Source organism: Leopardus geoffroyi, chromosome B4 (assembly GCF_018350155.1).
Source record: "Leopardus geoffroyi isolate Oge1 chromosome B4, O.geoffroyi_Oge1_pat1.0, whole genome shotgun sequence".
Taxonomy (NCBI): domain Eukaryota; kingdom Metazoa; phylum Chordata; class Mammalia; order Carnivora; family Felidae; genus Leopardus; species Leopardus geoffroyi.
Window position 1 is genome coordinate 1126901 of NC_059341.1, and position 22569 is coordinate 1149469.

Sequence of the window (22569 nt, forward strand, 5' to 3'; positions counted from 1 at the left end):
CATAAATATAGCCCCGGGCAGGTGTTTTTGCTTCTGCAAGCAAAGATGACAGCAGCATTTTAAGACTTTTCCCCCTAAACTTGGGTGGTACAAGGTTACATGTATCTGTTTGAGGCAACGGTTTGTGGTTTCCACTGTAAATAACGTGTTTCGAACCCAACCCACCCTCCGTCGGAGGCTGACATTATGCAGCTAATTTCTTACATCATTGTTCTTTTCATTAATTAACATTTCTCCGCTGTTAGAGCAATTACCGTGGTGCCTCCACGCTGTACATTTCTTTTCATGATTAATAAGGAGTCATTATATTTCCCTTTCCTGAAGCAGTCAATTAACACAGAATTCTTTCCATTAATTACCGCATGTTTAAAACCAGCATGCCCTACCTGGAGAGCAATCTGCTCCGAGAACCTGTGACACCAATCGCTTTAAAAAGTTCTCTTTAAATTTTATTCCGAAAACACAAGCAATTTAGCTGGCGATATTAATTTGCCTCAGAAGCATCACAGTGAATGAGAGACATGTTTTAATCTCATGCAAGAAAAGGCAGCCATCTGGCGGGCGGGAACCGAGAGAGCGAGTCTCCTGCTCTCCCTGCAAACGCAGGTCATTAAAGTAATGTGTTCATCTACATAAAACTCAAATGGAATATAAAAGGTAATATTTATATACAAACAATTTAGTCCTACAATTTAAACAGTCATTGGTTTTATGAAACATTTACTTTAGTCTATCAGATTTGCATAACTTCACTTAAAAAATAATTGTGGTCATTTCTGTAAGTCACATCATTTCTTTTAGAAAGGACTGAAACTGCTGTCCTTTGGAAATATCTGTGTATCTATGTATCTATATATGTATCTATCATCCATCTATTATCTACCTATCAATCTATCCATCTATCAACGTATCCATCATCTATTATCTATCTATCTATCTATGTATCTTTCTATTATCTATCATCTATTTAGGTAGCTAGCTATTATCTAATTTTAAAAAGTACATGTGGCAAAGTTCTGAAGGAGCACACATTTCTGAAGGCTGCACATGTACTTCTCACTACTTTGTAGGAGTCCCTTCACTTGATGATGTCGCCTCTGCCCAGGCTTCTGTTCCCACCTGACTGTACAAGCGGGCATACCAGCTGGGGCCCTGGGGAGGCTGCCTTTCCCTCACTTTTCACTGATGAATTACAGAATTTCCACAAAATCCCGGAGAGGAGGTACATGAACTTTCCATGGAAGGAACACTGATGTTTTTGAGGGACTGGGTTCCTTCCCTTAAATCTGAGACTGTATTTCTGGGTAGGGCCAAGGACACACCAGAAAGTGAGGACAAATTCAACAGAGTCACTTCATTTGGGATTTCGAATACCTCCTTCCCAGATTTGAAGGTACGCCAAGAAACAGAGAGACAGCACATGTAGTGAGTAATCCCTTTCACTCTGGAGGTGTGCAATATTTGTGGTTTAAGTGTATGCTTTACTCCTGACCCACGGGTAGGCTCTCCTGCTTTGGGAGACGCTCTTGCAGCAAGGGTCACAGACGTAGTAAATCGCAGTTATGAGGCCAGGTCGCCATTGATGGGATGGCAAAGCGCTCCGGGACGCAGGTGGGTGAAGTGGTGTCTTGTTATCTCTCTGACCGCTAGTGAAGTTTGAACATTCCTTATGAATTAAAAGCAGGTAAATGGACATTTCCCCCATTGATAACAAAGTGCTTGCTTGAAATAAGCCAAGTCTTGAACAAGAAAATTAGTACTTCCGGAAGAGACAGCGCTATCCTGTGGGCCATCCAAGTATTGGTGCTGAACAGACTTCTGGAACATATTCAAGTGGTTCTGAGTCTGTGGGATCGTCAAAAAAACCCCAAAACCTTCTATATCTGGTTCCCTCTCAATAACCTTTATAATAAAGAGAAAATCAGCCTTCTTCTTATCTGGCTATAGGAGTTTAAACTCATTCAGCTAACCTGATCAATAATACCAAATGTCTTCCTGAACATAAACTGGGGAATTTTCAGTGTCCAGGATCGAATGAATATACCTCTCCTTTTGTTCAAACAGCTGATATTTCTGCAATGTTGACAGAGAAAAAAAATCCCTTGTCTGGTTTTCAGTATAGATAATCCCTCAATAAATATCTTTTTGTCTGTTTGTCAATCACGGAATACAGAAATACCAGAGATAAGTGGAGGCAGCGCCTTGGGAAAAGCTGCATTTCTTTCACCAGGAGATGCCGTCTCCATGCTCAGTTCAAGTTGTGGCTTCTAAGGACCAGCGGAAACAGTTGCAGGGGTGAGCCCTCTGAGCCCTGGCTCAGGTGGTCACCGCTGGTGTGCGCCTGGCACATGAGACAGGATGGTGATGACTGTTACATACTGTGGACAGTTGGGGTCCTTGCCTACTGTTTTTGCCACCTTGATGTGGCCCCGTGGGGAGATGTAACTCTGTAAAATTACAGTGAGGTCTGTGGTACCGTCTTCAAGTACCATCAGAGACATACACTTACTTGGCATAAAAATAGGCACACAGATCAATGGAACAGGATAGAGAGCCCAGAAATAAACCCATGCTTATACAGTCAATTAATTTACAACAAAGGGTCTAAGAATACACAACGGAGCAAGAACAGTCTCTAATAAATGTGCTGGAAACACTGGAGAGCTACATGCAGAAGAATGAAACCAGACCACTTCCTGACACCATACCCCCAAATCAACTCAAAATGGATTCAAGATCATCTCCTTATGGATCCTGGCCCAGGAGTCCATGAAGGGGAACCCGGTCTCAGCCCACAGTCTGGCCGAGTTCCTAGCGGATCGTCAATACCAGCTGGCCAGCCATGTGAACGTGCCATCTAAAGGGGGCCCTCTGGCCCCAGGGAGCTGCCCTGGCTGACCCCATGGAACCCAAACGAGACATCCTCTTGAGCCCCCATCCCCCACACTGAAGGTCTGCACACAGAACAAATGACTCGTTTGAGGCCACTAGGTTTGGGGGTGGTTGTTACAGACAGTGGACAAGCCTTGTGCAATCCACTGCATTTTCCCAGGTGACCTTGCTCCCAGTAACCCCTCAGGAAGTCTGGTTATGTCATGGCGACCAGGGTAGCCCGGACAGTGCAGGACCGTGTGCAGTGGATGTGGGCTCTGACTGCAGACGTAGGGGACACAGGTGCCCTGGAGGTCAGGTTGGGGTCAGGACGATGTGCCGCTTCTGTGTGTTTTCAGCTGGAAGAAATTCTGCTTCGCATGGTGTCTTGTTTCTGTGCTCTGAAACCTACCTGGGAAGTGTCCTCCCTCTTGACATGACATTTCTGGCTCCATCTGCCCCTGACAGACTGGTACACTGTGAACGCTTTCACCAGACAGACAGCAGCTCTGTGACTAGGTCGTTCCATTCTTGGTCCTGACAAGTCCTGCATATGGGGGGCAACGGTCTCTAGGGTGTGTGGGGTTTCTAGTGCCGAACATGGGCTCTGTGCTGGGGCTCTGGCTGACTCTCGGAGCTGGACTCCATGACCCCCCTTACAGGGGCTGCATTTGGCCCCTTGGCTCCTGGGGGACAAACGTCACATGTTACTTACTCTAGGGAATATCTTTTGTTTCTTTTGTGAAGATGGAAACTGTAAGGTGAAGAAGCTTCCAACACTGAGTGTGCCACACAGGCTCTTTCTGCACAGACCTGTGCTCAAGGCTATTGCTTCTCAAGTCCCTGGGCCCAGTGTCCTTCTCTCAGCCCCATCACCAGGACCCCCAGCATGTCCAGCCAACATCTGTACTACTCATGAGATGTCTGTGGTCTGGCCTGTACTGCCACATTGCCAAGACGCTCTTGGTATTGTCTCCTGTGGGCCAACCAGGTCTCTAGCTTGTTTTGCAGAAACCAAGTTTCTCAGCCCTTTTCAGCGTCCTGGGGTGGATGGCTGTGGATGGTGGGTTGATACTCACATGTGTGCCTGCCTTAGCTGTTGTTGCAAAAGCAGTGGAGGCAGCAGACACACAGTGTCCCTGACTGTTGCTCCTACTTCTCTGTTGGATCCATAGTATTGAATTTATCACTAGAGATTAGGTAAGACTGGTGCAGAAGCTATAGTAAGGTTACCACACAATCTCTGGTACAGGAGGTGCGAGAGGATTGTTAAACCAGGCTGCAAGCACTCTGGGGTTGGGTATCTAGGAAGCACCTGTTTTACAAGGACCTGTATTCCGAGACTGGAAAATGACCAACACCTCCAGTTGATTTCTGCAGAGCTGGTGAGGCTGGTGAGACTTCAACAAGACGACCGCCATAGATGGGGGGTGGGGGTGGAGCACAGCCATAGATGGGGGGCTGGGGCGGGAAGGGGGGGTGCTGGGACGGGGAGGCAGGGGGATGCAGCCATAGATGGGGGGCTGGGGTGGGGAGGTGGGGAGGGTGGCATGGCACACAGAGAAAGCACTCTTCACATCTGGAATCTAAGTTTAGAAGTCAGACAGTGCCTCACTCCCCAGAGAACAGCTATAATTTTTTACAGTTCATTTTTATGGAGAAAGTTTTAATCTGTTCATTTAAAGACACATTGTGATCAATAATCAAGCTCAGGTACTTAAAATTAGAAACCATATCTAAAGGAACATTAGTTCCAGAAGATTTAGATTTTTATGTGCCGCTAACTTTGGATTCTCAGAGGCAAAGGCAAAAAGCATGGCTTTGGTTTGCCTATCCTTCTGGGAGGTGGGCGTTTGCCTGTCGGCGAGGCTGTAGATGGCGGACGAGCAGACCCCACATTCAGGACAGTGCACCATGGCAGTGGCATTGGTGCTGTCTGTCCCTCCCGTCTCGTGGACGTGCAGTGTTTGCTGTTTGATCTTTTTGAAGGGAAGTTGCACTGCTCTTTGCTGTGCTGCTACGCAACGTCAACTTGTGGTTTTGAAGGTTAGCTTTCATTGACCCAGTGAAACAACTCATTTCCCGCAGTTACACCCAGGCTTTACCATGGCGATCTTGAAGGGTGCATTTTGGGAATTGACTTTACTATGACTTTCTCTGGTTCCATAATTTCCAAGGAGCAAATGAGTTGGTCTGAGTGAGTAATGCCTCTTACCTGGTTGTTCTGGTCTTCTGGGGCCCTGTGGCACACACCACAAACCGGCGGGTTTCTTACAGTCCCAGAGGCCAGAACACTGAAGTCAAGGTGTGGGCAGGGCTGTGCAGCCTCCAGAGGCTCTGAGAGAGTCTGTGCCAGACCTTTCTCGGATCTTCTGCTGGCTTCTGGCCATCCTTGGTGTTCTTAGCTCGTGGACATGTCACTCCAGCCTCTGTGTCCACCCCCACATGGAATTTTCCTCTGTGTGCCCTCTCCTTGTCCCCAGATCCCTCTGCCTGTCTCTTATGAGGATCTAGAACCAGCCTGAATAACCCAGGGTAAGTTCCTCCTCTCATGCTTGCCTGAGTCCTGTCCTGTAAGGGCACATTCACAGGTTCCGGGTGTGAGGACACCCGAGTCCCATCCTGTAAGGGCACATTTGCAGATTCTGGGTATGAGGACATGGAATATCTTTTTGGAGGCTACCATCCAGCCCAGTGCACCTGCTGTGGCCCACCCGGAGGTCCCAGCCTGTCTCGTTTATGAGAACCTTCTGTTTCCCCTCTGCCATGGTGGGGTCTATGACCCATGGAGGGGAGTATATCTGAATACATACTTGGAGATTTGGGAAAAAACTTTTGTGTGCAGACATTAGGGGAAACATTCTTCCCAGTAGCAGTCAGGTGGGAGCATCCCAGATGACCAGCGACGGGAGCATGCTGATGGATGGATTGCTCTGAGACAGACTGCAGGGCACCATGAGCACAGGGTGGATAAGGGATGGCCAGCCATCTGCCACAGCCAGGCCTGCACACGGGATAAGGGATGGCCTTCTGTCCACCTGTGCAGAGCAGGAACTGTGAGCAGAGGCGGGAGGCTCTGGGTAACAGAGCAGAAGCTCGCGGCTGTCTTCTGGGTCTGCTGGGGTATCACCAGTGGTTTCTTTTCTGCTTTCCACCTTGTTCTCCTATCTCTTCATTGGGTTTGACTTTGTCATGGAGGGGAAGCCTCTCTGCATGGTTGGGCTTGCTCTGAGCTCTTCCTCGGCAGTAGCGGGTGTGACTGCTTGGTCTTGATTCTGCTCAGTTGCCCCCATCTGGGGGCCGCCTCCAGCCGGGAACTTTGTGGTTTGGTTTGGTTTTCCGTGCAAAGCCAGCTCATCCACATGAGATTGACCTCCCCCCCACCCCTCCCGGTCTGGAGCACTGGGGCCACTTTTATCGTCAAGATAGCATTTATGCCATTTCTACAGAATCTACAAAGAAGAAATTATTTCACTTTCAAAAGACTTTGATGACCGAAGAATTTTCCTAGTGATTCTGATGACTTTGTTCCCAACAAAAGAAACCACCTTTCGCTTTGTGCATGTTCAATGTCAAAATAATGTTTTAAGGGAAAAAAAATTAGTCTGTATCTCCACATTTCAAGGTTCTGGGCTGTCTTTTCCCATCAAAAGGGCAGCAATACTCTGATTTGCAGTGTTTGTCTTTTGGGCTTGGGGTAGGGGTCCATCAGGTGCCCCCCACCACTGCGCAGGATACCCCAGGCCTTACTTCCAGAAGGAGCTGAGCATGAGCTCCGTCGGGCAAGGGACCCACCTGTGTCCAGAATGAAGCCTTCAGGAGAGGAGATGTCATTAGCTGTGTTAACTCGGGCACACACGCTTCTCAGGTCTTGGGTCCCCTGCCTTTGGACAGGAGTTTAATGGAATGACATCACCACACCAGCAGCTGCCCTGTTCACCTTGGACGGTTGCTTGAGCACTGGACTTACTGAGAGAAACCGTGTGAGGTTTGCATCTGTAGCTGTGGCCTTTGTCCACTCTCTCTGCATCCTGGGCCCAGAGCCTTGCCAGCTGCTCAGCTTGTGTGGTTTCACTCTACAGGCGTGGCTGGGTGCTGCCCCTCCACTGTCCCAGGCCACAGAAGCCCTGCCCTCCTGGCTGTGACACCCCTGCTCCTGAGATGCAGGAAACCTCGCTGGGCACAGGCCACCTGGCTCCTGGCCAGGCGCTGGCCACCCTCCCATGTTCTCCCCTCTGCAGTGCAGGGCAATCTACGGGGAGGGGACCCCAGCCTGCACATCTAGTGGTAGGAAGTCTGTGCTTCTGAGTCCATCGTCCCCTCACAGGGCTGGACTCGGTTCGTTGCTCCTGGGTAGTCTTGGTGAGCCAGCAGCACCGTCCACAGCCCCTTTCTGTCTCGAAATGGCTACGTGAGCATCACATCTGTGGGCACCTGCCACACTCTGTGTGTTCTACAACCCCGGCGGGGGGCCCAGGGGTGCACATGATTTCTACTCACTCCCTTATATGTAGCGTCTGCTGGGGGGGTGGCGAGGCATAAAACAGGCCACTTCCATGAGACAAGACTCTTCCAGGTGAAAAATGGTCCTTTGAGGCCAACAAGCACTGATGTATAACCAGCGTTGTTCTTGCTGCTCAGAGGCGGGTGGGAGATCTCCAGGTGACATAGGTGGGGTTCTGCCTGTCACTGAGCCTCAGATCCTTGGGGGGTGGTGGTGGTGTTTCAGGTGGATGGGGGACCAGGCCGAGTGAGCCCTGAATCGTCCGTCTTGAAGGGTAGAAAAGTTGCCTGTGGACAGAGGGATGTACACAGGAGCTCCCATCTCTGAGGAGGGCTGAGCCCCTCTTGTAATGGGCAGAATTAGTTATGTGATTTCCAGAGAATCCTAGAGGGCTTGTGGAAGAGAGTCATATTGCTGGCCTTGGGGGGATTGACCTTCTCTGTAGTGAGGCTCTTGTCCTCGTGGGGAACAGGGGCACTCGGTCATCTTGCTCGCCCAGGATGCGGCTGCTGCTGCAGGGCTGTGGCAGGGTGAGGTGGGGGGTGGTCTCCAGGCAAGGCCAGAGGACACAAAAGACCAACTGGAAGCCGTAGAGAATATGCAGGCAGTGTGAGCACTTATCCAACGGCTGGAATCCAGGAAATGTGTTCACAATATCTTATGGCTCATTTTAAACCACTGTAAAAATTTCAAGCTTTCTATAACATGTTGTGCTGTAAATCCGTGTTTACACTCTTACCGCTGACGTTGTAAAATGACGTCAATTGTTAGTCACGAAATCGTACTCAGGGTATGTATGGTGCTTTAATTTACATTGCTTACGTGTCATTGATCCAAAAGTGACCCCTGTGTATTGGTTTTGATCTCTGGGAGGAGAGAACTAATGTTGCTGTGCTGGTTGTTTAGGTCTTTAGACATTGGTGGCTCCCTGTTCATTACACACGGATATGAAGGGATTTGCAATTCTGTCTGGTGGATGCACTTTCTCTACCTTAATTAAAAATACAATTTTATTCATTTATTTTTATCTAAATACAGAAAAGTCACATGTGATAGGTACTTAAGTCAGCCGACTATTTCTGTTTCATGGCTGCTCTACTACAACTCCACCTGCGATTGGAGAAACTTCTGAACTACTGTGTGGACACAGCTTGTGGGTCCAAGCAGCTTTGGGGTCACACCCTTGGGATGACAGTCAGCAGTTAGACTTACTTGTCTGTGACCCTTCCTGACAGCCTCTGGGCAGCACAAATAACCGTTAGCGTTGGCAGCCGGTGGGCAGTGTGAGGGGTCAGCGGAGGCTGGACCCCTGCATTTGACAGGCCATCTGGGCCATTGGAAGGAAGTAGGCCCTTAGCTTCTGGTTCCCATTGGGCCCCCCGAGCCACACTTTTCACGTTGGACGTTGTGGCTGCTCTGGGCATAGACAGGTCATGTTGGTGCGATATTTCCCGACCGCCAATGGGAGGCACCTGTTTGTGCCGCGTGAAGGCACAGAACTTCAGGGTTTGGCGCTTCATCAGATGGGGGGGGTGGCTGGAAAGTCCGAGACGGCTCTGTCTTTCCTGCTGTTCTCCCGCAGCAACAGCCAGGAGCTTCCACGTGTTCACTGATGACTGTCCTCGGCAGCCCCTGCTGGCCTGGTCGTCTGCTCCCGGTCTGTCTGCCTCACAATGTCCCACACGCAGGCTCTGGGGTTCAGACGCCAGGACTGCCTCCGTCACCCTTTCTCCTATACCTGTCCACTTTTCTGTTTCTCTTGCAAGTGTAAATGTGATGTAGTGCTCAAGGGGTGGGTGGACCAGGGTAGGAAGAGCAGGCAGCCCCATGGGACCCACTAGTGACATGAGGGACAGGAGGGTGGTGCCCTTGTCAGCCTCCGCGGGGACGACCTCGCCCACGTGGTGCAGACTGAAGCCAGATGCCTCCGACTGGGGCTGATTGTGGACGGTTCTCCCAGGATGCCTGCGTTAGGAAGGCAGTGTGTCCGCGCTGGTGGGGGGTTTGTTTGCTTGGTGAGAAGGATGAGCTGTGTGACGACAGCGCAGCCAGGGTCAGGCCAGCAGATGTGGGAATGAATGAGAGGGAGACGGGGCTAGGGAAGTAGAGGGAGGATGAGAGGGGGCACCAGGGAGGCAGGCTCTGGCCCCCAGAGGAGTGATGAAGGGCAGCATTGGGACTGGGGTCCCAGACGGGATGGGACAGGCCTGTGTCTCCCGCCTGCACACACGCGCCTGTTTTGATTCCTGTCCTGATGTGTTCACATCCTCCCAAGTGAGAGGACACACGTGTCATTTCTAGTGTCCATAACTTGGTAAGGTCCTGCATGACTCTGATGTCACTGGTGTGCTGCTAACAGCCGGCTCTCCAGAAAAGAAAAGGCACCGATTTGTAACCTTTGCCAATTTCCATGGTGTAAGTACCATCCCTGTGGCCAATTTCATGGGGCTGGTGTGAGGCCAGTGAGCAGATTTGGGACAAGGTGTGCAGGAGCTGACATTTTGTGGACCTCCGAGATACAGACACAATGGGTGTGGAAAGGGCACAAATAACAGTAAATAATTAGGAGGCGGTGAGTGTTAAGTGTTTCCTGCCTTTATTTTTGATATAACTTACTTAGCTGTGAGTCGCTGTTATCTGACTCGTATTAACAGCTAAGTCTGACAGTCGGTGTTCAAAGTTGCCTGAAAACCATCAGCTCATCAGCCACGTTGGCCCTGGAGGCCCTGCCCAGCGTGTGGCGTGTTGCGCTTACAGATTTGAGAGCCAGGTGGGTCCTCCCCCAGCCATAGGCTCCTGAAAGGCGGACGTGACTTGCACATCTCTGAGCTCATACCCACACTCTCCATGCAGAACCTCAAATGTGCCAGGATGGCAGCATCAGCTCTCCGAGTTGGAACACTTTCTCTGTGTTTCTGTAGGAAGAGTCCTTATGTGGAACGTTACCGAAGCCCTAGGCGTGATTTCGTTTCTGTACAGGACAGAAAACAGACGCACATGTACATCACCGGGTGGTCCCTTTGTGAAGCCTCTGCACAAGTCACGTGTGTTGCAGACGCTTGTGGTCTTGAGTCACATGCCAATGTGTGCTCCTGTTCAAACCCTGCCGCGTGCGCCGACATAACTCACGCATTGGTGCTGACACCCTCGACTTGTGTGCGGGGCCATGCAGACACTGCTGCACCACAGCGCATGATCTTCCTTCATCATCGCCGCCATCCTTGGCCCAGTGTGCAGGGGCGCCAGCAAGTACGGTCTAGCAAGAGCCACACCTGCACCTCACTGTGGAGAGATGGGCCCTGAGCTTGGCCCTTCCACGCAGAAGCAAGCAGTTCCTGCGTTTTTGGTGGGGGCGGCAGAGACAGACACGGAGACACAGACACAGGGGGAGGCAGAGAGGAAGAGAAAATGGGGCTGGGGGGCAGTAGGAAGGTGGGTGAGGGCTTGGAGAGATGAATGAGTGAGGGGAGGGCTCTGTGTGCCCCTCAGTGGCCCTGCTACTAGATGTAGGGACCTGAGCTCAGTGCACGGAGAGGGACTGCCTGCGGGGCTGGGGTCCACCTGGCTCTGTCCATTAGTTCCTGGCTCAGCTCAGGGAGAGACAGCTGACCTTCCAGGCTGCCCAGAGCTGTGATGGTCAGTGTCTCCACACGTGTACCCAGGGCACCGTGTGAACCCCCTGCGGGGATGCAAGTGGGCTTTTGTTTTTCCAGATGTTATTAAAAAAAGTGGAGCCTGGCTTCGGAGCAGGTGCATCGCCGTGGACACACCTGTGAACAACGGCCCTGCTGTGCGTTCTGTATCCCGGGTTTGATTTGCTGCCGGTTGATGTTTAAGGTCCCAAAGACAATGAAATCACACTTCTGCAGTGTTAATTCACTTCACTCTTCCAGGGAGTCAGAGAGTTAATTTAGAAGCCCAATGTGATCTTCAGGCACCCAGAAGATTTCCGTTGAGTGAAAATTGCCCCTTTTTTCCTGCTTCTTGAATAGATGAGATTATTACAAAGGAGGAATACATTTTCTTCTGGAAGATGAGCTGCTTGACGAGTCTGGGCTGTTCGTTTGATGCAGAAATCAGTGCTTTGATTTATTGTCATTAGGCTGTCCTGTCGCCTCTGCTGGCCCTGACAGTCACAGCCAGGGAGGTAGGTAAATGGCCCTACTTTTCCTGCAGCTATTTGGTAATTCCCCAGGAGAATTTGGCTTTGCCACTCAGCCTGAGAAGTCTGAGGAGGCAGGGGCGCCATGTGCAGGGCCTGCAGTGGCCTGGGGCAGGCCTGGGTCCCCGGCCCACAGACAGTGGCCTCCCCTCGCTCTGCCCTGTCCTTGCTCTTGCCTCACCCAACAGCTCCTCTCTTGGCCTCCCAGGAGACACACCGCATCTCCTGGTAAAGCAGGCGTCCAGCCAGTCAGCAAACACCTGCGGAGCAGTGAGCATGCCCAACCCTGTGCTAGGTGTCGTCTGATCGACCGATGGGCAGACAGTCCTACCTCACTGGTGTCTACCTCCCGGGAACCATACCTGGGAGGGTGCACCTTCCCTGGGCCCTGTGGGGACACCCTGCCACCCTCATCTTGCCTCCAGGTCCCCCGGTGGTGGTGGCACATTCTAGGTGTGGTCCTCCATTGCTTGCACCTGGTCTGGCTTCCCTTGGGCCTCCACATCACCCCCACCCCTTAACCTTGCTCTCCTGTCTCTGGTGAGTTCCAACACGAGGGCTTTCCAGGCCAAGGACCTTGGGGACAGCAATGTGGCTGGGTGGGGTGGGGCTCGCCCCAAGACCCCATCTACACAGAACTCACTATTTTTACTTAGTTTACAGATTACAGATTAATGAGCGTAACCAAGTGTCCAAGAGATGTTTTGATGCACGCTTAACAATAACCTCATTGTTACTGTCACCATCCGGGTGGCTCTGGAACAGTTTATGGCTGTCTTGGGGCAAACTCTTGCTGCAGTGTTCCCTCCCTGCCATCCCCAGGTGCTCTGGTATGGTTTCCAAACCCAAGTGACAGGAACGCTCCTCTGTGGGGATGGCATCTGGGAGCACAGGAAGAGGGTGGTGGGGTCGTGAGCAAGAGGGCTCTCCCTGAGGACAAGGTGCCTTTGAGGGGCACCTGCATGCCCTTTGTAAATCCCTCTTCCTCCTGCTGGCTCCCTGCCCAGAGCCTTCAAGAGGGGACTTTTGATGTTCCATCTAAAAAGAGACTCTTTCCTGGCACAGAGGGGGAACTCCCACCCAGCTGGCATCATGGGTGGACACGTTTTCTGGAAGGTCTGTCACACTTTAGGGAGATCTGATGGCAGGGCCCACATGCTGGAGGCAAGAAGGCCCAGCTTTCTGGAGAGCTGTGGGGTCTGTGAGGTGGGCTGCCTACTTGGGTGGGGAGTGGCTCCCAGGGCCGTGCTCAGCAAAGGTGGGCCTGGAAAGCTCTGTCTGCTTTTCGATGGCCCCGTGAGCCAGCCTGGTGGAGCTGGACCACTGTGATGCTGCCCTGAGCCCGTGTTTCTGTGAGAGTGCCTGCTGGCCGCAGCCTGCAGCAACCAGGCCCTTGCTTGGGCACGCACATGCAGCTGAGAGTGTGGCCTGTGAGAGAGGCAGAGGGATAAGGCTTCCTGCTCCCCCGGGACACCTTCCCTGTTCCACCCTCACTCAGACCTCGCCAGGCCGCAGCCACCTGGGCGGAGGTGAGCAAGGGGGCCGTTACCTGGCAATCTTGTCTGTGCAGGACATGGTGACCAGTTGCTCACCCAGCAGGACGCCATCCCATGTCTGTATGGTGCTGGGGCCCCGGACGGGGACGGTCCCTTCCCCAGACTCGATCTTGGTGCGTAGATGTCCACGGAGCTTCCTGACGATGTGCTTACTGCTGTTGACTAGGAGGTAAGAGGCAGCTGTGAGAGGCTGGGACCCTGTTTGTGCAGAGGGTGAATCCCCACCCGGAGTGGTGTGGGAGGAGGGGGGCCCCCGTGCCGTGGACACCTGCTAGTCTGGGGAAGCACAGATAAGTGTCCCAGTGGAGGGGGGCAGTGACTGGTGCAGAGCTGGGCTCCCGAGTGCCACCTCTAGACCAGGTCAGCCAACTTTGTATAATGGGCCAGACAGTAAATATCAGAGGCTCTGTGGCCTTTTGGCCTCTGTCCAGCCACTCACTGTGCTGCCACAGCATAGACACGTCAGTGAATGAGTGTGGCTGCATTCCACTTTATGGATGCTGAAATTTGAGTTCCATATAACTTTCATCTATTGTGAGATATTACTCTTTTCACCTTTCTCAGCCATCTAAAAATGTGAAAACCATGCTTCATTCACGGGCCATACAGAAAGTAGGTGGGATCTGGCCTGAGGGCTGTGTTCTGTAGGCCCTACGTTTCCTAGCTCCTTAACCTTGGGAAAGTTACTCATGACCACTGTGACATAATTATTGCATCTTAAACTAGGGCGAATCATGGTGCCTGCCTCCTGGGCTATGGGGGTGGATGAGATAGGGCATGGACAGTACAACAGGGTGTCCATTGTCACCCAGGGTCTCTATGAGGACGAGATGGAGCCTATGACTGGTTCCTGTGGGTCCCTCATGCCTTCATTTCATATTCTCCTTTCCTTTCTGGAGCCCCCTCCACACACACACACACACACACACACACACACACACACACACGCACACACACCTACGCCACACCCCATAGTCCATGGTTATTTGGAGAACTAGCATGAACAAGGTGAAGATTGTTTTTATCCTGTATTTCTTTAAAAAAGTTCTGCACATTAAATCTGGATTATATTGGGATATAGAAATGGTTAACTGCTTTGCATACAAATGATATATAGCACAGTTATTCCAGCATTTACATACATATGGTGACATGCATGGATACTAAAGATACTTCCTTTAAAAATGTTCTATTTAAGTTTTGAAGTCCTGGAAATAGGATTTCTCTCTTATTTATCATTACTGAAGGCATAAAATAATAAAAAATATGTGGATTTATATAGGCACCTTCTTTTATAGATCTCAAAGTAATTTCCAGTCTATTTTATCATTGTTTGTAGGAACTGAAGTTCTTTGACTACATTTCCATTGTACCTCAAGCCCATGTCTTAGGGAGAAAGATTGCTGTACTCCTTGAAGAAAGTAAACTTTTAAGAGGTTTCAGATTGCTTTTTGATCCTCACCAATGAGGTACTTGATGAGATCCAATTTTGACTGATCTGTAAGTCATCCACAGAAGGAAGAACCAAGATGAGAGACTGAGCCCTGGGTATGCAAGCCAGGGATGCCCCACAATGATGGCATTGAGGGTACAAATCTCTGTTGCTTTCAATGGCACTAGGAAATCAGATGATGACAATGACTCTGGTGGTGATAGTGATGATCATCATGACAGTGATGGTGATGATGATGATGGTTATGGTGATGCTGGTGGTCATGATGATGATGATGATGGTGATGGTGATGATGGCTATGGTAATGACGGTAATGGTGATGATGGTGATGATGGTGGTGGTGATGGTGAGTGGTGATGATGGTGATGGTAGTGATGATGGTGATGGTGACAATGGTGGTGATGATGATGGTGGTGATGATGGTGATAGTGATGATGGAGATGAGGGTGATGGTGGTGGTGATGAGGGTGATGGTGATGGTGACAGTGGTGATGATGGTGGTGATGACAGTGATAGTGATGATGGAGATGAGGATGATGGTGATGATAGTGATGGTGATGGTGACAGTGGTGATGATGACGATGGTGATGATGATGATGGTGATGATGGTAATGGTGATGATCGTGGTGATGATGGATGTGAGGATAATGGTGGTGATGATGATGATGGTGATGATGGTGATTATAATGGTGGTCAGGATGGTGATGTCGATGATGGTGATGATGACAATGGTGGTGATCATGAGGGTGATGGTGACGATGGTAATGGTGATGAGGAGACATGATGATGACGATGATGTAGAAGATGATATAATGACAGAGATGATGACAGTAATGGTGACGATGGTAAAATGAACATCAAATCATTCATATGACTCAAGACGCTCGAGCAAACATTTGCTTTGACCTGACTCTTTACACTGCCCAGGTGGGGTCTTACTTATCTCATCGACTTCCTGTGGCAGGCAGCACTGGGAGAGTGGAGGACCAATACACCTCAGTTCCCACAGTTTACCACAGTGTCATAGAGCTTGTCATATCCCCCTATGATGGGGATATTTTCTCAGGGAATATGGTACTTTCTGCCCCTCTCTTTGTATTAATTATAGTGTCCTTGTCATTCTCTCGGTGCTCCAACTGTTGTGTAATTTTTCAGACTTTGGAAGTTGCCTGATATATTGTAAGGCTTTTCTAAATTCTTACCCTCTGCTTCTGCACAACTGACTTTCCATGCAGTAGACTTTACGGTCCGTTAATACCCTGACAACAGGGAGTCCTGGCTTCAGTCAACAATTGGTTTGTAGGAGTTAACTCAAAGTTCTCAGGTGGATTAATTTTGCCTGAAGAGCCAGGTGCATGAGGCACTCCTGAAAAGTGTTTATTTTTGGAAGTGCTGTGTCTCAGGCTGCCTTCTGCAGCATGCTCCCTGATGAGCGTGATCCATCCTGGGGGCGGGGGGGTGCTCTGAGTTTTGGTGAGCCCACGTCCTCCAGTTCTTTCTTGCCTTATTGTGAGCGGGGAGAGAGAGCTAAAGTTGGCACTTGAAGCAGAACAAAACAGCAGTCCAGCCAGAGGCTGCATGGACTGGATCTGCATGGGCTGTGGCGTAGTGCACCCGGGAGACCCTGGGGGTGTGCACTGTTGAGACCCTGCCTGCCTTGTGCATGCAGATACCCCCAAATCTATAGGAATATTCTAATCTGCTGCTAGTACTCTAAGTCCTCAGACTCTTCATTATGGCATTTATCAATCTCGAGCCCTTACCTGTGAAGATGGATGTCAAGATAAAGTAAGGATTGTCATATGCTTTACAGGGTTTTCAAGTGAATGTTTAATTTTTAGGAGAGACTGGAAAGAAAGCAGAGATCAATGGCAATTGAAGGAGCCCACCTAGGGAGCACAGCTGTGTCTAAAGAGCGAGACATGGCTGCTGCAACGCCGTTGGCAGAAAGAGAGCCAGAAATGGGGGAGAAAGGAGTAGGAATGGAAGACAGTATTTCTAAGCAACAGATAAACTTTTAATTTCTAAATCATCCTTAAAAGGTGTATGTATCCCAGAAGGCACACCTACGGTGAGATCCAGTATTTACTGTAATAGTGTCTGCATCATCCATCGTGTAGTCATGTGGGTGTCCTTTGTCTTATGTGACACAGCGGTGATCGTGATGGTGGTCAGTTATGAGGTCATCTGAATGTGTTTTTTCTATGGTGCACCGATATTGTCATATATTGCACACGTCTGTGACTCAGTGGGCAGAAACCTGAAGATAGGGCTTTCAGGAATGTGCTTTAGACTTCCAGACTTTGTATGTGATTTTGGTCTAATCTCTTGAACTCCCCTAGGTACAACTAATGGAGCAGGCTTAGAACATACTGGCATTTAGTACGTGCTCGTGAGATATGATGCAGTCATGCCCTTTGTCATAGCATTTGGGGGAAGATAGAGGGGAGAATTTACGCGGTTAAATCTTGGAAAATGGCAGTAAGAACTGAGTTTCCCAGGTTATTTAAAAGATGCACCATGAAAGGCATTTGCATTAATGATGTTGGTGAGTCAGGAGGATGGTGCTTGCTCAGCCGCAGTGAAGGGCCCTGGATCTTGTCTATGGAGGCTCCCCTCACAGCCAGCTGGGGCCAGCCCAGCTCTGCCCACAGCCATTCAGGACATGACATCACTCTTGTGGCTCTGGCCTTGGGGAATAAATGGAGTTGCTCTGGGTCGTCAAGACCAATGACCGTCATAGCATAGGCTCATCCCTACTGGTAAGAGCCTTGTCCACCTGCCCTCCACGCCAGCCTGGCCCCTGCAGAGACTCTGGGAGACCCCTTTTGCATGCAGACCCAATCTGGGCAGGAGGCCGCTAGGGGATTTTGAGTCCTGTTGCTGGAAACATGTCAGATTCTCAGAACACTGGGGAGGTTTTAAAAGTTCCCCACTCTACCCTGAATACACCAGAATCTTAGGAAGAGTGGCGGCAGGAAGCCACATTTGTGAGACTCCCCAGGTGATCCCGATAGAGAAGCCGGGTTTGGAAACAGCTCGCCTGCTGGCAGGCAACACGCCTCGCAAACATTTCAGACCGATTGGTTTTGATTTCACTTTTAAAGACTCCAGGAAGGAAGAATTATGATCTATCTAGATGAATATTTTTGAGGAAAAACATAAAACTGGGGAATTTAGAATTTTTTGAGCTGCAGGCGTCTGAGGGAGGTGAGGCTGCTTCACAGCACAGGGCTCAGTGTTGTCTGAGACATGGACAGGGCCTTAGGGACTTCAGGGTCAGGGAGTCATGGACTCATTAGAGCCCCTGAGACAACAGGGCCAGGCATCGTGGGTGGATGGCCACCATCGCTCTGTGGCACTTGCTCTTGGAAACACCAGGTCAGATTCGGTTCTCTGCCGGGCCTTGTGGCATGTGACACTGGCTTACTGGCTGTCCAGACCTCTCTACAGAACTTCCTTGCCACACTGCACTCTTTAGACGAAGGGGAATGATGTCAGCAGCTGTGTCCAGAACTTTCTCTTAGACTCAGGATGTGATTCAGGTGTGATTACAGCTCCTGATGCATCACACACCTGTCGAGATGTGTGTGGTCACATGGGTGTCCCTGTGTGTGCGCACGTGTCTTGTGCGTGTGTGTGGGGGAGGAGAGCCCGGAGCACTGTTGCTTCCTGCCGAGCAGAGGAGGCTGAGGACAAATGCGGGGATGTGGTGGGCAGCAGGCGGGGAAGGTGCGGAGGGCCTGGGGAGGTCTCAGCTCCAGCGCTGGGGCTCCTGGGCACGGGTGGACCCAGCACATCTGTGTCCATGCACCTTTGGGGCTGTGATTCCAGAGCTCCGTTTAGGAACACGGAGCTGGGCTGGATTCTCCAGGGTTACCTGTTGGAGGTAGAGGCGCTGACTTCTGGGAGTGGATGGCCCCACAGGCCTGCACATCCTGCAGGGACTTGTCCCCACTGGCTCCCTGGCAAGAGCCCCTGAGAGCAGAGACCCAGTTGCCCACATCTCCCCTGTGCGCCCTCCTTCTGAAGCAAAGGCCTGCACTGGGCGATGGCTGCAGGTTCCCTGGGAAGCCCTTCCATGCGGGGTTGGCAGGAGCCAGTGTTGGCTTTGCTGAGAGTGCAGGGAGGTGATGTGTGCTCTGGCTGGGAGTCTGAGTCCAGACTTGCCGAGAGCCCCTTCTCGGTGGTCCTGGGGAGGAAGTGCCAGAGGCTGCGGTCTAAATAACCCCTGCACCTAGGTGGCTTAGGTGGTTGAGTGTCCAACTTCGGCTCAGGTCATGATCTCACGGTTCATGAGTTTGAGCCCTGCGTCGAGCTCTGTGCTGACAGCTCAGAGCCTGGAGCCTGCTTTAGATTCTGTGTCTCCCTCTCTCTCTGCCCCTGCCCCACCCGTGCTCTGTCTCTCTCTCACAAATAAATAAACGTTAAAAAAAAATTTTTTTAAATAAGCCCCAGCAGCAGCTCATTCCTGCCTGGCATATCTGTGGTAAAAATGTGAGGAAGATGCTCTATTTTCTTCCTAGCAGCACCTGCCACTTCTAAAAGCACCACGAAATAAAAGACATCTGTGTCAGGAAGTGAGCCCCAGGGTGCATCTGAGGATGTATTTGTTTTTCTGAACCACTGGCTTTGCAAGTTGGAACCGGGGCGGGGGCGGGGGAGGGGGGGAGCTGGGAGGCTGTGGTGGGTGCTGGGCGCAGAGAGGCAGGGGGACACAGTGGGTCTCAGGCTGTCCCCACTTGGACATGCCGGCCTCAGGAGGAAGCGGGTAAATTAGGTAAATTAGGGCCGGCCCTGAACATTCTGCCAGATCTCTCCTCCCAGACCTCAGGGCTCCTGGGTCTTCATGACGCCAGACTTTTGGGAGCAAATGGAAAGACAGTTCTAAGCAGCTGTCTAATGGAGCACAGTTCACAGTTTTATACAGGAAGCCGGTCTCCTGGAGATCCAGCTTGATGAACCCTCCAGGAAAAATGAATCTGTTCCATGTTGTTTCTCCTCCTTTCTCTGGGATGTGTGACAGTGAAGGGTCCCTGCTCTACCCTGGGGGGGGGGTGCCTGCTGTCACCTGCCAGCTCCCGGGGAAGCTCCCCGAAAGGCCCCTATATTTAGGGAGCTCCCTTATCCTGACTCTCAGTTGCATTTGCTTTCCATAGCAAATGGACGGCTCTGGGCTGGACGTTTGTGTTGGACACACAACTTGGACCAACTCTTGTGTTGAAGCCCCAGCCCCAAAGGGATGGAGTCAAGAGGAGGGAACTCTGGGCGTGATGAGGCCACGAGGGCCCCCCTGATGTGATCACTGCCCTTGGGAGGGAGCCTCCGCAGAGCCCCCGTACCTCCCCGCCCACGTGAGGATACAGCAGCTCCCCCAGACACTGGGTCCTGCACTCCCCGTCCCCAGATTGTGGGCAGCCAATGCCTGTTGTTTCTAATCCACCCCAGCTGTGCTGTTGGGTTCCAGCAACCATGGGGGAAGAGAGGGGTGACACTTACTCAGAGCCACACTATGGGGATCTCCCCAACCACTCTCCACGGGGGAGAGTGAGGGTCTTGGAGCAAATCTGGAGGAAAGAGGGGTGGATCTTTCTGGACAGGCTGCAATCCGTGTTAGAGAAGTAGGTTAAGTTCAGGACACGTAGGGTTTCTCAAAAGTGCTCTTCCTCTGCACCTGCTTTATCTCAGCAAAGCCTGGGCATTCAGAAAGTGCTTCTCTGTCCTTCCACTGGCAATTAGAACACAAACGCAGCCTTCCGTGGGGGAAATCAGATGCCAAAAATAAACCTTCCCCACGCGTGTCTCGTCTGCTGCACCTCAACTGAAGATTTCCCGGGATGAGTCAGCGTCTTTACTGGGACCAGATACCTCATAATATACGCATCTAATTTCACTGCCTGCCTCAGACGGTCTGCCTGGTGCTGCTTTTGGGAGGGGTCTGTGTGTGCATGTGCACGTGTGTGCATGTGTGGGGGTGCATGCACGCACGGTACATGTTGCACGCACGAATAATATCCGGAAGAGAATTTACTGGCACTCTGGAGCAGCTGAACACTCTTCCCGAGATGCTGATGTCATCAGACCCACACAGGAGAGGCCGGCTGTGTCCCTGCACTCCAGAACACAGCGTCCCCTCTGTTGGGTGGACCCCATCTGTCCACATCTGCTCTGACCAAACGCTCAAGAGGGCAGGTCCTGCCCAGCGCTCACACCGGGGTCTGCTACCCGGGGCGACACCCGCTGCTGGCTTAGTTACGCATAAATAAACACGCCCAGCGTTATTCTCTGCAAAGCTGCAAACACAGGTGAGCAAAGCCACCTGGACCTGCTCTTTCTCTGTGTAATTCTCTCCCCATCTCCTCCCCTCTCTTGTGCAGAGCGGGGCAGGGGCCGCTGATCAACTGAAATGAGGCAGAGAACCATAGCAATTAAATAGCTAATTTTAGCTTTTCAAGCCACCCTGCTCTCAGTGATGTGGGCGATTCACACCAGAGTTTGGAGGCTGAGGGGGCAGCCAGGCCACACGAGTGAGCATGCTCAGCGCAGAAGGCCTGGCCCGGGGGCTGGCGGAGGGGAGGGGGCTGTGTCTTACGGTCGGCCGTGATCTCGTAGGGTGAGTGCAGCCTGGCATCTCCACAGGGGGACGTGCTCACGTAGAGATGGAACAGCACGTTGTCCCGCAGCCGGTAGCCGCCGTCCTTGGACCGTTCGAATATCGAGTGCTCTGAGTCCTCCCGCCGCTTGCTAGGGTCAGAGAGAGGGTCCTCGTCACTCATTATGAACCAACAGGAAAGGCGCCCATTGGGCCGATGCCTTTGCATCTTATTTTGTGTCTTATTTCCCTGTGTCTTTCTCGTTGCCCGCTGCCTACTGCGTCTAGAGCAGGTGGCAGTGAAATGGGGAAGGGGGACCCAGTGACAGCAGTTCTGTTCTGTGCCCCCAGCCATGTGTCCGGCCTCAAGAGGGCACCACTCCAGATGCCTGTGGCTGGGTTTGTGGGGTGCTGTAGTCGTGTGGAGACACTGCCCTTGGGCGACCACCTTGCTAGAGGCTGGACGTTTGTGTCCCCCAACTTAGTATGCTGGAGTCCTGCACCCCAGGATGTCAGTGTCAGCACGTGGGGCCTCTGGGAGGGGAGGAGGCCATGAGGTGGGGCCCCCATGATAGGATTAGCGTCCTTATGAAGGAGACCCCAGGGCACCCCCTCGCCCCTTCCACACATGAGGAGGACACAGGAGAAGACACTGCCTGTGACCCAGGATGCAGCGTCTCCTCGGACACCAGACCTGCTACCCCTCGAATCCTGGACGTCCAGCGAGAGCTGCGAGTGATTGGGAGCTCGTGGTGTTTTGTGGCGGCCGCTTGGGCCTGAACGGTCCCCATTACTGGGGGGATAAGCCTGTTACCAGGGGTGTTTGTACGTGTGGGCGGGCAGGGCGCGTGCACCTTGCAGACCATCTGCTGCAGCCACCCGTGGGCGAGCAGGTGCCCCAGGAGGGAGGCCAGAGGAGAAGGAGGCCTGGCATTTCAGCCTGGCCAGCGCTCAGCGGACGCACCGTCTGGGTCACAATGTGCTGTGGGCAGACGGCTGTCCACACAGGCCCGTCCCCGGGGTCGCCGCTTACCTGAGGTGTAGCTCCAGCTGTGCGTACAGGAAGTGGACCAGTGCCCTCCGGGCCACGATCTCCGCGTGGCAGTCATTGACCACCAGCCCCTGGTCATTGATGTGCTCGCCGCTGATGCACTTGGTGCCTGAGGACAGGACGATGACCTGTGCCTGCCTGACGTCCAAGCCTGGGGGACAGAGAGGGCATCAGACCCCCATCAGACGCCCGTCAGAATCCCCATCCGTCAGGCCCCCGTCAGAACCCCCCCTCAGATTCCCCCTGTCGGACCTCCCGTCAGACCAACCCCCCCAGACCCCCCTCAGACTCCTGTCAGACCCCCGTCAGAACCCCCATCAGACCCTGTCAGACTCCTGTCAGAACCCCCCTTCCCGTCAGATCCCCCATCGGACCCCCTC

The 22569-nt window shown here is 51.9% G+C and overlaps 1 protein-coding gene across 2 annotated transcripts in view; it reads right to left on the minus strand.

Annotated features, from left to right (window-relative positions):
• ADARB2 (adenosine deaminase RNA specific B2 (inactive)) overlaps positions 1 to 22569 on the minus strand; it is a 418568-nt gene that overhangs the window by 20882 nt on the left and 375117 nt on the right. For both annotated transcript variants that reach the window (XM_045466044.1, XM_045466043.1), the window contains 3 exons: positions 22172 to 22340; positions 21139 to 21290; positions 13087 to 13255 (listed from right to left, as the gene is read on the minus strand). In XM_045466044.1, coding sequence (XP_045322000.1) covers positions 13087 to 13255; positions 21139 to 21290; positions 22172 to 22340 — 490 coding nt within the window. The remainder of the gene's footprint in view (positions 1 to 13086; positions 13256 to 21138; positions 21291 to 22171; positions 22341 to 22569) is intronic.